This window comes from Emys orbicularis, chromosome 13, assembly GCF_028017835.1.
Source record: "Emys orbicularis isolate rEmyOrb1 chromosome 13, rEmyOrb1.hap1, whole genome shotgun sequence".
Taxonomy (NCBI): Eukaryota; Metazoa; Chordata; order Testudines; family Emydidae; genus Emys; species Emys orbicularis.
The window spans coordinates 49,935,365-49,949,833 of NC_088695.1; the positions used below are offsets into that span (position 1 = coordinate 49,935,365).

A 14,469-nucleotide genomic window follows, 5' to 3' on the forward strand; every position below is an offset into this window, starting at 1 on the left:
GAGCTGTGACTCTCTGACCAGTTTTCCCTCCCTTTTTAACAACCCTTTCCTTGGGGGGATTTTCACTGTCCCTCTTACTGTGTTTTACCACAAAGTCTAATTTTCTGGGCCACTGAGTCACGGTTGGTTAACGATTTGAGAGCAGAAGCCTTCACAGGTGCTTGGGCTGCACAATAAAGTGAAATAAACAAGAAGATTTCTTTTGTTTTACACTAAATGGCAGATGCAGGTACACACCCAGCAGTGGGGCTTTCCTTGAGAGCTACTCCGAGTGCCCTCACCCCTTGGTCCCTTCTCCCACTCCTGCTTCGTGCCCATCTCTAGTCCCTTCTCCAGGCCTTTCCATCTCTCCATTCAAAGCTCTCTGAAAACTCCCTCCTGCTGTGTGACAGGGCTGGGGATGTTAATCATTATTGACTAAGGGGGCTGCCTTAGCACCTGGTCCAAAACCCACTGACATCCGCAGGAATTTCCCCATTGACCCGTCAGAGCCTGACTGAGTCACTGCTTGATGGGTTTATTGTACCCTGGCCCTCTCTTTGCCGTGCTTTGTCTGAATGGAGACCGTCAGGCTGGCATTTGCAAAGGCGTCTCAGGGAGTTAGTTGCTCAAACCTAGCTGCAGTCCAACGGGAGTTGGGCACCTAACGGCCTCCAGCTGCCGGGACAATCCCAGTCCATGCTCTGCTGCAGAGCTGTGTCTTTGTATGTGCTCCAGTAAAGTGGGGCTCAAAGTAACGAATCTCTCATAACTAGCAGTTAGGGCATTGGTAGGAGGGGTAGTGTCTGTGTTGGTTTGTTTAATGCCAAATGGTTTAGCACTTACCAAAAGTCACTGTTTTGTTCAATTAAACAGATACATTAGGATAGGCGATAAAGAAGTGGAGTACCATCCAGACTTCCGTCTGATTCTGCACACCAAATACTTTAACCCCCATTACAAGCCAGAGATGCAGGCTCAGTGCACTTTAATTAACTTCCTGGTAACCAGAGATGGACTGGAGGATCAGCTGTTGGCAGCAGTGGTTGCAAAAGAGAGGCCAGATCTAGAGCAACTGAAGGTATCGATGCTATTACTGGAGAGAAGGTAGAGCCTGCTGTAGCATTAGTTACAGATAGCGAAACACACCTGCTATTCCAGCCAGACCTACACTGTTTACAGAAAACTGACTGAGCCCTAATTAGGACTCACTGTCATCTATACTGGGTACTTTCTCCAGGAAATCTCCAGTGCCAGTAAGAGTGATAATGTTCTGATAGATTTGCTCCTTAAATTATAAATATTGATGTGGGTCACATGTACAACACATGTAACAGTGATCAATAGACAACACATGATCTACTAAAATTATATCTAATAACTCTACCCCTTTGGAAAAAAGGAAGCAGCATCAGGTCCATTCAACCTCAGCAATCCACACTAGATGGTGGGGTACAATCATTTTTATTTCGATGCATTAAACTGACTATAGCATTCTGGAGTTGCAACCCCACCATAACGGGACAGGAGTGTCATTGCCCTGTCTGGTTCTCTATGAAGGTTAGGATGTGTCAGAATGTTGTGATTTAAATATGAAGGGCCTGCCTCTCCTCTGCATTGCACCCAGTTATGAAAGCGTTTTAGTGGTATTCTCATGTCATGGTGCGGTTAGCAGGCCCAGCTAATATATTTTAAACAAAAGTGTAGCGTACATTCCGAGAGAAATGGTAGGTGAGATAATCTTTTCCTATCTTAGGACCAACATGACTACAGCAACATTGTAAACATAGAATACATTCAGTCATTTCTTCAGTGACTTATACAGCCCATAACTACATTATAAACTAAACTGATATGCAAAAGAACATAAAACCAACAATAGCACCTGCTAATTGGTGCATTATTCCATTGTGCCTGTCAAGGGTACCTAGTTTAAATCACTCCAAACTGATGCTATGAAAGTTTTAGTTGTAAATCCCTTGCTAACTAATTTTCCTCTTTTGTGCATTGATGCTGTAGGCAAATCTCACAAAAAGTCAAAATGAATTTAAGATTTTATTGAAAGAGCTGGAGGACTCTTTGCTTGCCCGCCTCTCTGCTGCATCAGGAAACTTCCTGGGAGACACCGCATTGGTGGAGAATCTAGAGACAACAAAGCAAACAGCCATCGAAATTGAGGAAAAAGTAAGAAAGCTGCCCCAAGGCTCCTGCAGGTTACACTGTGGAACCAGTCGAGTTGCTTTTAGAAAATGAATTTGGTGTCCAACTCCGTCAAAGCAGGGGAGAGGACTGGGAGACATGTTGTTTTCCAGGACATGCAAAGCTGCTGTAGTAACATTATGTTTGTTTTTAAGGTGAGAGAAGCTAAAATTACAGAAATTAAAATTAATGAAGCTAGAGAAAACTACAGGCCAGCTGCAGAAAGGGCATCCTTGTTGTACTTTATACTGAATGACCTCAACAAAATTGACCCCATCTACCAGTTCTCATTAAAGGTAAGTAACAAATATGGGGCAGACAGTTCTATGTAACTGAACAGATTTTCAAAGAATTCACAAGGGTCATTGTTGCTACAATTCTGAGTGTTTTATTGAAAACAACAATTGAGTCCTCCATCTCTAACCGTTTCTGGCTAGGCATTCAATGTAGTCTTTGAGAAGGCCATCCAGCGAACTCCTCCAGCTGAAGACGTGAAGCACCGGGTGATAAACCTAACAGATGAGATCACCTACTCGGTCTTTGTGTACACTGCACGGGGACTCTTTGAGAGAGACAAACTCATTTTCATGGCCCAAGTTGCCTTTCAGGTAATACTGGACTCCAGTTAAAATTAGTAGCTAATACAACTTTTCAGATATGTAATACATGGTGGTCTCGTATTTCTGGGGCAAAGCATGTGTCCCCCATATTAGCCTTAATTATTATTATTATGATTTTGTCATGCAAACTTTTACGTCAGAGCTGCAGGGAAAAAACTCCTAGTCAAGGAAGTGTCATAGCCTGTGGGGAGGGGTTTTGGAGTGCGAGCCCACCTGCCCTGGCAGTTCCTGACCCGCAGGGCTGGGTCCAGCTCCTCACTCTGGGCGTTGCAACCCCATGCGCTAGGTCACCACTCCAATCAAATTTGGCCCATCCGCCCCTCCATCTCCAGCTATGGAAGGGTGGAGATACCAGACTCCAGTGGCACTCTGACCACATGGCCCAGCTCTCCATTTCCAGAGCAGAGAGCCAGGCCCACAGGAGCCATCATTGCAAGGGTCGCAGACTTTATTAAAATTCCAATTGCCATGAACACTGTGAGCTCCATGCCAAAATCGTAGCTTTAATCTTCTGGATGGTGTGTAAACACACCCTGCTTTACAGTCAGGGCTCAGTCAGTCATGCTCTCACCCGGAGAATTTACATCCTAAAGTTTGAGCCAAAATCCACTGACGTCAATGGAAGATTCCCCCAGATTTCAGGGGACTTTGGTTCAGGCCCCAACACCTGTATCCACTAGGATGCCTGAGAATGTGCTCAACTGCATTGAACCCCGGGGCCCAGTTCTACCAACACTTGGTGAGAGCAGAAGGGACCTTCATGATCGAGCCACTTGCGTAGCACAGAATCTCACTCAGTGATTCCTGCATCAAGCCCTTGTGTGGCGCTCTTGTCCCACTGAAGAGAATGGCAAAATGCCTACTGACTTCATTGGGCCAGGGTTTCACCCCAGTGCTCAATAGTGCTTTCCAGAGAGCTAGTCAGGTAAGTGAGCGCTGAGCCGTGTTGGAAGGATTGGGCCCGCACACGTGGGGAGGGCAGAGTTGAGATGCTCTGGGAGAACGCAGGGTAGCAATTGTTCCTGGGAGAAGTGAGTTGGAGGTGGGGAGTGGTGCTTGGCGGGCTGCTCCAAGTGTGTGTGAGGGTGAAGCGAAGAGGAGGAGACTGGGGCAGGCGGGAAGGGGCTGTCATGGTCAGAGCAACAGGAAAGGGGTGACCCTTATGGCTGCACTGGGTAGAGTAGGGGGGAGAAGCAGGAAGGTGACCGATCCAGCAGGCAGTAATGATCCAAATGGAATGCTAGTACAGACAAAGCCACAGGGGTTCCTCCCTTCATCGTGGCCCCATCAGTGGTCCCAGTGGGCTTGTCTTGGTGGGCCAACATCCTTCTCCAGTGCTGCTGCTGTTATGCGTTTAACATTTACCGTGGCATCGCGCCGAGAGGCCAGCCAGGTCCCTGCCCCATTGTGCGAGGCTCTGTACAAACGCAGTAAACGTGGCCCTGCCCGCAGAGAGTTCCACTGCCAGAGCCTGAGGGGTCCAGCCCATTTCCTCCGAGAGCCCATGCATCTGTACCACTTCTGCAATGTCTATTTTCCCAGCACGTGTGAGCACAGGGCTTGTGACACACAGCAGTTCTGCTAACAACTCACGCTGTTCAGAAATGGATTATGTAACCTTGGGCAAGAGGCCTAACGTTGCATTGTAATCTCTGCTTTCTCATCAGGTCTTGCTAATGAAGAAAGAAGTGAACCCGGTTGAACTGGACTTTCTTTTGCGCTTTCCGTTCAAGGCTGGACTGACGTCCCCTGTGGATTTCTTACAATCTCAAGGTTGGGGAGGAATTAAGGTGTGTCTGAAGAATGTAACATTTTGTACAAATTCTTGTGTTGTAAACACTACACAGAATAGACTGCACCGTGGAAGTCAGTAAACCAGGCCACACTATTGTGAGGCCACTAATATGCAGGTTGAAACAGGAGACAGGATAAGTTTAATAATGCTGGAGATTATTGGTTAAACTAACACCCTTGGGAGTTGTAGCTCTTAAAAATGCTGCTGTGGAACAGTCGCGTTATTGGAATATTTATCTAAAAATAATGTTGATTAGAAAACCCCTAATCAAATAATCAGCTAATCACCAAAGTAGCCATCATAGCAGAAGGTGGCATGAGAAGCAGTCAATTATGCAGCACTGTGTAACCCAGCATCACTTGGGAAGGCATCTTCGAGTTGGTATTGTTTTAAAGCTAAGAAGCCAGGCTTTGAGGTGTTTCCGGGCAGCGGCTAACGTCCCTTTTGTTTGTGAAAGTATCGGCGTTAAAATCAACATTGTTCATGTTTGTTTGACTGGCCACCTGAGTTACGGATGTTGCCCGGTAGATACACACAGCCATGTGGCAGCTCTCCGTTGCACTGTATGCCTCTGCTCCAGACTGGGACCTCCCATTGGCTTCAGTGGGCATGTGCTGGAGAGAGCCTCAGTTTCACTCCTAGAGAATAAGGCAAGTCAGAGTCAGCAAATGGAATAAGATCTAGAGGGAGAACATGACGGTGTTAAAAAATACCGATCCTGATGTTGAGAGTTTAAAAATGATACTTTCAACACAAATATTATCCTTCCCTTTCTTGTGCCTACACTGCCTCCCTGGCTGGGCCAGCACCAGGGGCGGCTCCAGGCACCAGCGCACCAAGCGCGTGCCTGGGGTGGCAATCCATGGGCGGCGGCCTGCCGGTCGCTGTGGGGGCAGCAGTCAGGGAGCCTTCGGTGGCATGCCTACGGGAGGTCCGACGGTCCCCTGGCTTCGGCGGCAATTCGGCGGCGGGTACGCTGAAGCCACGGGACCGGCGGACCTCCCGCAGGCATGCCGCCGAAAGCCGCCTGACTGCCATGCTTGGGGTGGCAAAATACATAGAGCCGCCCCTGGCCAGCACCACCAGCTGTGCCATGTCTGTAGCTTAGACACCTCTCTTCTATGCTTCAGACATGTCTACCTCTTAAGTTTCTCCTGTACATACCACTATTAGCCTGTCTCCAAAGATGGTTTCTGGCTGGAGGGAAGGTGAACATGGATCACCATTATCACAGCAGACCCTTCATGTGCCTCTCATTTCTTGCATAATTGCACAGCCTAAATTGTTAGCATATTTTGGGTGCATCACAAAATCTCCACCTGCTCCACAAGAACCCCCAAACCCCCACAACAGGAATCCAATGCTAATCACATCTTACCCTCTTTTTCTCAGATGGCAGCAAATATCTTGATTATGTCAGTGTTCAACAGAGTATCTGAGTATTTTTATACTGAAAGCTCACAGCCTAGGCATGATGCCACAGAAAGCTGTAGCCAGTGATTTTACACTACATCAATTAAATTAACTTTAAATAAAAATAAAAGGCTACCAGGTGTTGGGCTAGAGCATGTAACTGGCAACAGTTTGTACGAAACACTCAGCACTTGAGTCTGCTGTCAGCCACACCTGTGAAAAGCCACAATGTCTCCAGCAAGTCAATCCCACTGGGTCACAGAGCAGGAGGAGGCACTAGAACACATAAGCAGCTGGTCCTTTTCTCATGTATTTGAAGGTCCTCTCAGATATGGATGAGTTCAAGAATTTAGACAGCGACATTGAAGGTTCGGCAAAGCGATGGAAAAAATTTGTTGAGTCGGAGGCGCCAGAGAAGGAAGTGTTCCCGAAGGAGTGGAAGAATAAATCAGCTCTTCAGAAGCTGTGTATGATGAGGTGCATGAGGCCAGACAGAATGACCTACGCAGTCAGGTATTCTCTCGTGATCCTGGAGGGACCCGTGCCGCCAGTGCCCAGAAGGGTCTTGGCATGCCTACGCGGAGTGATTCTGGGGAGGCATTTCACGGTGGTGCAGTAGAAATGGGACATGATGGAGCGTGCAGCTGTGTAGTAACTGCACCTGCCTGCGGCATGGGGATGAGGCACAGAGCTGACGGCATGCGGCCTGTCGCATGGTAATAGGCTTCCAAAAGGGCGTTTGAAAAAGGGGGGTTATGGTTGTTAGTCCCCTTGTGAAGAGCCAGCATGTCCTGTGGGACATGTGCCCAGAGACATCCAGCTTCAGGCACCCAGGCCACACCAGCACCCTGTGGTGGTCCTGAACACGTGCCATGTACCCCAACACCTCAGCTTCATCCTTTCTGCAGCCAGCTCTAACCGCAGAGACCTCCTCTATGCCCACTGCAATTGCTAGGGCTTCCCGCCCCAGCCCCGCTGTGTATCTAGAGCAGACACTTGTTGAGGTTGTTGTTCAACTAGAACTCGGCCGAACACTCTTGTTTGTCCCAGGCTGCCCTGGCAGATGGCAATGCTGAGGGGGGACACTGAAGGGATGTATGAAGTCCTTGGAGGTGTGGAGCTACCCTTTCTATGGTGGGGATGGGAACGCTCTTGCCCTCTGCAAGTGTAACACTGACAGACCCCGGTCGTCAGCGGGTGGCATCAAACCCGGAGCCTCTGGAGCTTAGTACATGAGCCTCTACAGCATGAGCTAAATAGAACCAACTCATTAATCTCTCTCACTAAGTGGTCTTGGTGCCACTAGGTGGGACAGAACACCACACCCAGGAGGTGTGTGGGTTACACAAGCTAAAGGTTCAAGGTGACAATGGTGTAGATCTGGCCCAGATACTTTCCTTAGAAGTGCTCCAGGCATGCTGTGTAATCCAGTTTTTCTGTTATCCGCTCTTCTCTGGGATTTCCTTGCTCGGATTAAATTTTTGTTCATTATTTTGGTTTGCAGCTCCACTCCCTGCCCTTAATACCTACTGAGCCGTTGTAGGAACATTTTCAGTTTTCATACAGTACTTAAAACCTATGCCCTGATCTGCCTTCGAGGCTAACTGTAGAAACACATGGCCTAGCCCTGCAAGTTATTTGTAATAAATTGGATAAAAAGTCTGGGACTAATTGTGCATCAACTTCTTTTTCACAGAAACTTTGTGGAAGAGAAGATGGGAAGTAAGTTTGTAGAAGGCAGAAGTGTTGAATTTTCTAAATCATATGAAGAGAGCAGCCCATCCACTGCAATATTCTTTATCCTCTCTCCAGGGGTTGACCCACTGAAAGACGTAGAGGCACTGGGTAAATCAATATTCCCCTTCACTAGCAGTAGGGTCTGTAGCATGGTAGTCATGGAAGACGTTATCAATAAAGAGCAGACATTGCATGCAATTTTCGGATTTTTATTTATTTTTATTTTTTTAATTTTAATGTATTCCTGTGGATTCCCCCCAGGAAGAAAGCTAGGCTTTACCATCGACAATGGAAAAATCCACAACGTGTCTCTAGGGCAAGGACAGGAAGTTGTGGCAGAAAATGCTCTGGATGTGGCTGCGATTCAAGGACACTGGGTCATTCTTCAGGTATTAGAAGCACCATTGCATTGTTGGTTCTCTGCTGTACCTTTGTGGTTTCTATAGTGATCTAATAGTATTTAGAGCAGCCCATTATACATTCAGAAATTCTCAGTGTCAGTGCAAAGAGTTCTACATAACACACATGTTGTTCAAAAGTCCTGCCTCTCCTCTCAAGGTGAACTGTCCTTTCCTAAATGCATTACCTCAGGCTTGTCTGTATTGAATGCCTTCAGCTATCATGTTACCCAACTTCCTGGTTGGTTAGATTCTGGAGTACATCACCTTTCTACCTCATCAACTGCCACCCAGCATGATTTGCTGCATCTGATCTTTAACTCCCATGGGCCAGCAGAAGCTAAGACTACTGTGGTGGTAGGCAGTGCATTCAGGGCCCAGGAGAATGGCTAGACATCCAGCTGATATAGCAGCACAGTGCTGGGAGAAGCATGTACTGTATATCATTTAGTAAAGGACTTCTAATGTTTCAGTGAAGAACACTGGCGAATACGCCATCACTTGGGAAGCTTTAAACCAAGGCTTGATTTCTTTCTAAAGAGGTGCTCTACATCAGTGGTTCTCAACCAGGGGTATACGTACCCCTGGGGGTACGCAGAGGTCTTCCGGGGGTACATCTCCTCATCTAGAGATTTGTCCAGTTTTACAACAGGCTACACAAAAAGCACTAGCAAAGTCAGTACAAACTAAAATTTCATACAGTGACTCGTGTATACTGTTCTGTGTACTGTACACTGAAATGTAAGTACAATATTTATATTCCAGTTGATTTATTTTAGAATTATATGGTAAAAAGGAGAAAATAAGCAATTTTTCAGTAATAGTGTGCTGTGACACTTGTATTTTTGTAAGCAAGTAGTTTTTAAGTAAGGTGAGACTTGGGCTATGCAAGACAAATCAGACTCCGGAAATGGGGACAGTCGTCTGGAAAGGTTGAGAGCCACTGCTCTACGTCCACCAGAAGTTGTGGCCTATGTTATGCGGGAGGACAGACTGGGTGCTGCTCATGGTCTCTTCTGGCCTTCCAGGCTATTCATCCAAATGTTAAAAAATGATGATGGGTACAAACCCTAGGAGACTGACTACAGTATTTGGTGGGCAGCTTCCACTGACCTGCGTCAAATCTAAACAGGTGACTACGTCATCAGAGGAAGCATGGGGCCTTGTCAGTGTATCACATCCCAGTGAAACAACAGGGAACAACTCAGGGCTGCTAGGCCTAAGAGGTGTGAAATAGCATCACCTCCTCCAGCACAGCACTTCCCACCTAGCACTGTGAGGGACTTCGGCTGTACGGGATTCAAATTTGGGAGCAAGAAGTAAGGTCAAATTGTGTGTGTTGCAGAATATCCACCTGGTTGCAAAGTGGCTGAGCACGCTGGATAAGAAGGTTGAGAGATACAGCATTGGCAGCCACGAGGATTACAGGGTGTTTATGAGTGCGGAACCTGCTCCCACTCCAGACGCGCATATTATTCCTCAAGGACTCCTGGAAAATGCCATTAAAATTACCAATGAGCCACCGACTGGCATGCATGCTAACTTGCACAAAGCACTGGATCTCTTTACTCAGGTATTGATGACAGGATTGATTTTTTGGTTGTTTTTTTTTTAAGCTGTTTGGGTTTGTTTTGTTGTTGTTTTATACTTTTTTCTGCAGTCACAGCTCTTTATTAGAAGTTGTAAGGCCTCTCTCTTTCCGGGCTTTTCTCCCCAGGAGAGAGAGTGCAGCCTGCCTAGGAAATGGATTTCTTAGAGTCTAGATTCATAGTTTACCCCTAAGTCATCTAGTCTGACTCCTCTTAGCTCTGTTCTTTTCAGTGCACTAGTTCATACTGATGCCCTTCATAAAGGCATCTTCACCACATTGGCATTAATTACAGGGCTTTTTCAAAGGTTTTTGCGTGCTTTCTGCATTGTAGTGGAAAAGGTACCCTTGTGATGTCCACTAAAGATCTCCGGGTGTTCCTATCAGTGTTCCCATAACATAAGATTTTACTAGGGACAGAGCAAATTTGTAATCCTTACAGACCTGTTCAGCAATATTAAAAAATAATTAAATGTAAAGCTGCTAGTGATGGGGATGTTAAGAGGTGAGGTCAAGAGGTGAGGTCATGCCAAGCCTGTCTGATTATAGAAGCACTCTACTGCAGCTGTGTGTTTTGCCTGGCTGCAAGTTTCTATCTGTAGGCTAATATACTATAGTCTGTCATTGCAAGAGTCATTTCTTCTCTGCCTGTAAATAATGGAAAATTGCAGCATGCTATGGTGTGTACCTTTAGAATGTTCCACAGCCAGTTCCAGAACTGGTAGAATCTTTCCACCAGGTGAAGCTTTTTAAGGGCCCTACTGCCCTTGGCCCTCAAAGACACAGGTACTAAGTGCAGGGAAGGGCCCTTCACCACAGATGAGGTCTCCAATTTATTAATAGAGCGCAGCATTCTTGTTGAGTGTTTTGGGATTGTACAGGTGTTTCGCTTACTGGTGTTCTCCAAACCTGTCTGAATTGGTTTCACACTACATGATACAGTGTAAGCTAGGTACTGGCTAGGAGAGCAGAGGAATGACTAGGTAACTTGGACTTGCTTAGAAGAAAACATGGCAGGGTTTATACTTATGCTTTTTTCCTACATCTGAGCATTGTTGGGCCTGGTGCAAAAGATGAGCTTCTGAAATTAAGAATTGTAGGTCACCCTGGTGTGCATAAGTATCAGAGACAATACAGATAATGCAGTTCTAGGAAGAAGCCTGATCAAAATACGCCTCTACTGCCTGCTTCTGCAGCACCACAACTAACCTTTTACAGAGCCATGTGACCAGTAGCTGTAGTAGTAATTACTATTATTGATATTTTGGTTATTTTTAACTCATTGATAGAGTGCAAGAGTTTAAAACGAGCAGACAGTTAGAATTAAGAGGTCATTTCTCATCAGATTATAAACACATCACATTAAGGTGTGTGGACGAGGCCAGGAGTTTCCCTCTCACACATTTCAATGTACTATGAGTAAATTCTGGGCAAGCAGCAGTGAATGTTGCTGAGACTACACGTGAGCTTTTGAGAGCGTGTGTAAGCTGAGACACCTACGTGCACTTTGTGGTAAAGAAGGTTCAGCTCCGTCTTTGCTGGCTAGTTGTGAGAAGTTGTTTTTTATATTCAGACACCCATTGGGGACATTTCCTCTTCTGCACACAAGCATGTTCTTTTCCTCTTTCTTCTGCTTTAGGATACTTTAGAAATGTGCACCAAAGAAATTGAATTCAAGTGCATCTTGTTTGCTCTCTGCTACTTTCATGCGGTGGTAGCTGAAAGGCGTAAGTTTGGTGCGCAGGGCTGGAATCGGTCTTATCCTTTCAACAATGGAGATCTGACTATATCCATCAACGTGCTGTATAATTACCTGGAGGCTAATGTCAAGGTTAGAACGTGCTTGTTCAACATTGGCAAGTCAGAGTGATTGTCCCCAGGTTACAAAAAGCAGCACTACAGGGGAAACGCAGGGTGCTGCTTAGACCTCCCCTTCGTGCCCCCCTCCCAGTCTCCTTCCTTGGAGGTTTTTAAGGTCAGGCTTGACAAAGCCCTGGCTGGGATGATTTAGTTGGGGTTGGTCCTGCTTTGAGCAGGGGGTTGGATTAGATGACCCCGAGGTCCCTTCCAACCCTGATATTCTATGATTCCTGGGTGGGGGGAGCATTGTGGAAGCACAGGGCTCCAACAACCTTTGGACTGAAGAAGGCTCTGCCGGGGGCTCCTTGTCCCCTGACTGCCCCAACCCTTATCCACACCCCCGCCCCCAGACAGACCCCCGGGACTCCCACACCCCATCCAACCACTCCCCGCCCCCTGACAGACCCCCCCCAGAACTCCCGACCCATCCAACCCGCCCCCTGTCCCGACTGCTCCGATCCCTCTCCACACCCCTGCCCCCTGATAGGACCCCCAGAACTCCCGACTCATCCAATCCTCTCCCCTTACCACCATGCCGCTCGAGCCGCTGGCTCCACGTGGAGACAAAACAGCTGCCAGGCTGCAGAGCGCACCGCCCCACCCCCGCAGAGTGCTGAGGCAGCGGGAGGGGGGGAGGGGCTCTGGCCGCTGGAGGCCAATGGGAGCAGCTCAATCAGGCCCAGCCACCCAATCAGCCGCGCCGCACTCTGCATGGGGGAAAGGGGAGGGGAAGGGAGGGGAGGGGGAACAATCCCAGACCTTTTACCCTTATTACCAATTCCTCCTGGACGGCTATTTAAAGACAAAAAAGCCAGACATGTCCAGGGAAATACGGACGGATGGGAACCCTAAGCACGCTCCTTGCTCCAGGCCTTATGGAAGTGGCAAAAGCTTAATTAAATTCAGTTGGGATGAAAAGAGACATGAGCTAGAGGCAAGGCTCATCCGCCACTCTGGGGGGCTGTCTTTGTGCTGGGGAAGGGGTGAAATCCCCAGTGAACATGGTCAAGAAAGTGACGGGCTCCATGCTGCTCTTCCCCCCCGATGTTGATGCTGAGCTGCTCATGTGTGACTGACTCCAAGGGCTCACTCCTTGCATGGTGAGGGCACAGCAAAGCTAAATTGACATGTGAAGCTTCCCGCTGCTGTCTGGGACTTTTCAGAACATGCATTCTATAGAAATCACTTTGCACTGAGTCGGCATCTCGTCTAGGTTCCATGGGATGATCTTCGCTATCTCTTTGGTGAAATTATGTATGGGGGACACATCACAGATGACTGGGATCGCAGGTTGTGTAGAACTTACCTGAGAGAATACATCCGGGTGGAGATGCTGGAGGGAGAAATGACCTTGGCTCCAGGGTTTTTAGTTCCACCCAACTCGGATTACAAGGTGAGGAAAGGCTCTTCTCTTCTAGGGGGGGAGAGCTCCACAGTTCACTGCAGCTGTCAAAAGGCTGTGGCTCTCTTGGGGATGTATGTGTGATAAGAGCACCGCCTTGCAAAACCTGGAAAGAACCCCGTAAAGATGACATAAGGAGACAGTGGGGAGAGTCCATGGAAACCTGGAGAGATTCCCAGGGGGAGAGTGGCAGGACAAGAAAAAGCAGTTCAGTAATAAACCAGGACAAAGCTGAGGAAGGACATGAGTAAAAACTTCTTAGTGAGGGAGAGCAGTAGGTCTACGGCACCCTCAGTGGGAGCCTGAGAGATGGTTTAGATATTCTCCAGGCGGGAACACCAAAGACTCCTAGTCCATGATGGAGTGGGGCTAGATGAGCCCAAAGGTCTTAAAAGCCTTGTCTAGGAATAGGGGTCTAGTCACTCAGTGTTTGCTATCTGCCCTGTCTTTTAGGGTTATCATGAATACATTGATGAGAACCTCCCCCCAGAGAGCCCGTACCTTTACGGGCTCCACCCCAATGCCGAAATTGGCTTCCTTACTGTCACGTCTGAAAAGCTTTTCCGTACAGTTCTGGAGATGCAGCCTAAGGAGTCTGATGCTGGAGGCGGGACGGGTGTGTCCCGAGAGGAAAAGGTAGGAAACGTTTCTGTCCTTCGGTGCTAACCAGGAATTCATCTGCTGCGGGTTTGTTCTCGAAGAAACAAACACACCAACTAAGGGGAGGCTCCGTACTGTAACAGCCTCATCTCCCACCAGTGACAGAACCTCCAACGGTCTCTTAAGCACATTTGTGCCTCAGTGCTCCTGACCACGCTCTCCCTCCCACCGCTACCATGGACTAGCACAGTAACTGAACAGGGGCTCGCTTGCCTAGGGCTGCAGAGAGTTGCAGCCTCCTGCATTATTCAGTAGGGCAGGAGAGAGAGGAAATGGTTAATCTCTTTGGCTTCCTTTTTTCAAAGCTACATCTCCTCCTCCTTCTCTTCCAGCTGCACTGGCTGGCAGCCACTTCCCATCGCCTCAGGTCCTGCACTCAGCTTTGCAAGAGCCCTAAAGCACCTGGGAGCTGCTCACCCCCACCGCTGGGGGTAAAGAGACAGTGGGACCAGAGTTTCCAAAGCACATAATCCACCCTGCGCTTTGGATCCGGAGTTGTACTAGCGGGAAGGGCATATCAAGTGCGGTCCTGCAGGGATCAGTTCTGGGTCTGGTTTTGTTCACTATCTTCATCAGTGATTTAGATAATGGCACAGAGAGTACACTTATAAAGTTTGCGGACGACACCAAGCTGAGAGGGGTTGCAAGTGCTTTGGAGGACAGGATTGAAATTCAAAATGATCTGGACAAACTGGAGAAATGGTCTGAAGTAAATAGGATGAAATTCAAGAAAGACAAATGCAAAGTAGTCCACTTGGGAAGGAACAATCAGTTGCACACATACAAAATGGGAAATGACTGCTTAGGAAGGAGTACTG

At 47.7% G+C, this 14,469-nt stretch overlaps 1 protein-coding gene across 1 annotated transcript in view; it reads left to right on the plus strand.

Moving 5' to 3' along the window:
* Positions 1–14,469, plus strand: part of DNAH17 (dynein axonemal heavy chain 17) — an 83,505-nt gene that overhangs the window by 63,524 nt on the left and 5,512 nt on the right. Inside the window, exons 65-76 of the mRNA XM_065415337.1 lie at positions 856–1,060; positions 1,999–2,163; positions 2,334–2,474; positions 2,616–2,786; positions 4,466–4,588; positions 6,326–6,519; positions 7,703–7,851; positions 8,005–8,132; positions 9,487–9,714; positions 11,369–11,560; positions 12,803–12,982; positions 13,445–13,627. Of these exons, the coding sequence (XP_065271409.1) occupies positions 856–1,060; positions 1,999–2,163; positions 2,334–2,474; positions 2,616–2,786; positions 4,466–4,588; positions 6,326–6,519; positions 7,703–7,851; positions 8,005–8,132; positions 9,487–9,714; positions 11,369–11,560; positions 12,803–12,982; positions 13,445–13,627 (2,059 nt within the window). The remainder of the gene's footprint in view (positions 1–855; positions 1,061–1,998; positions 2,164–2,333; positions 2,475–2,615; positions 2,787–4,465; positions 4,589–6,325; positions 6,520–7,702; positions 7,852–8,004; positions 8,133–9,486; positions 9,715–11,368; positions 11,561–12,802; positions 12,983–13,444; positions 13,628–14,469) is intronic.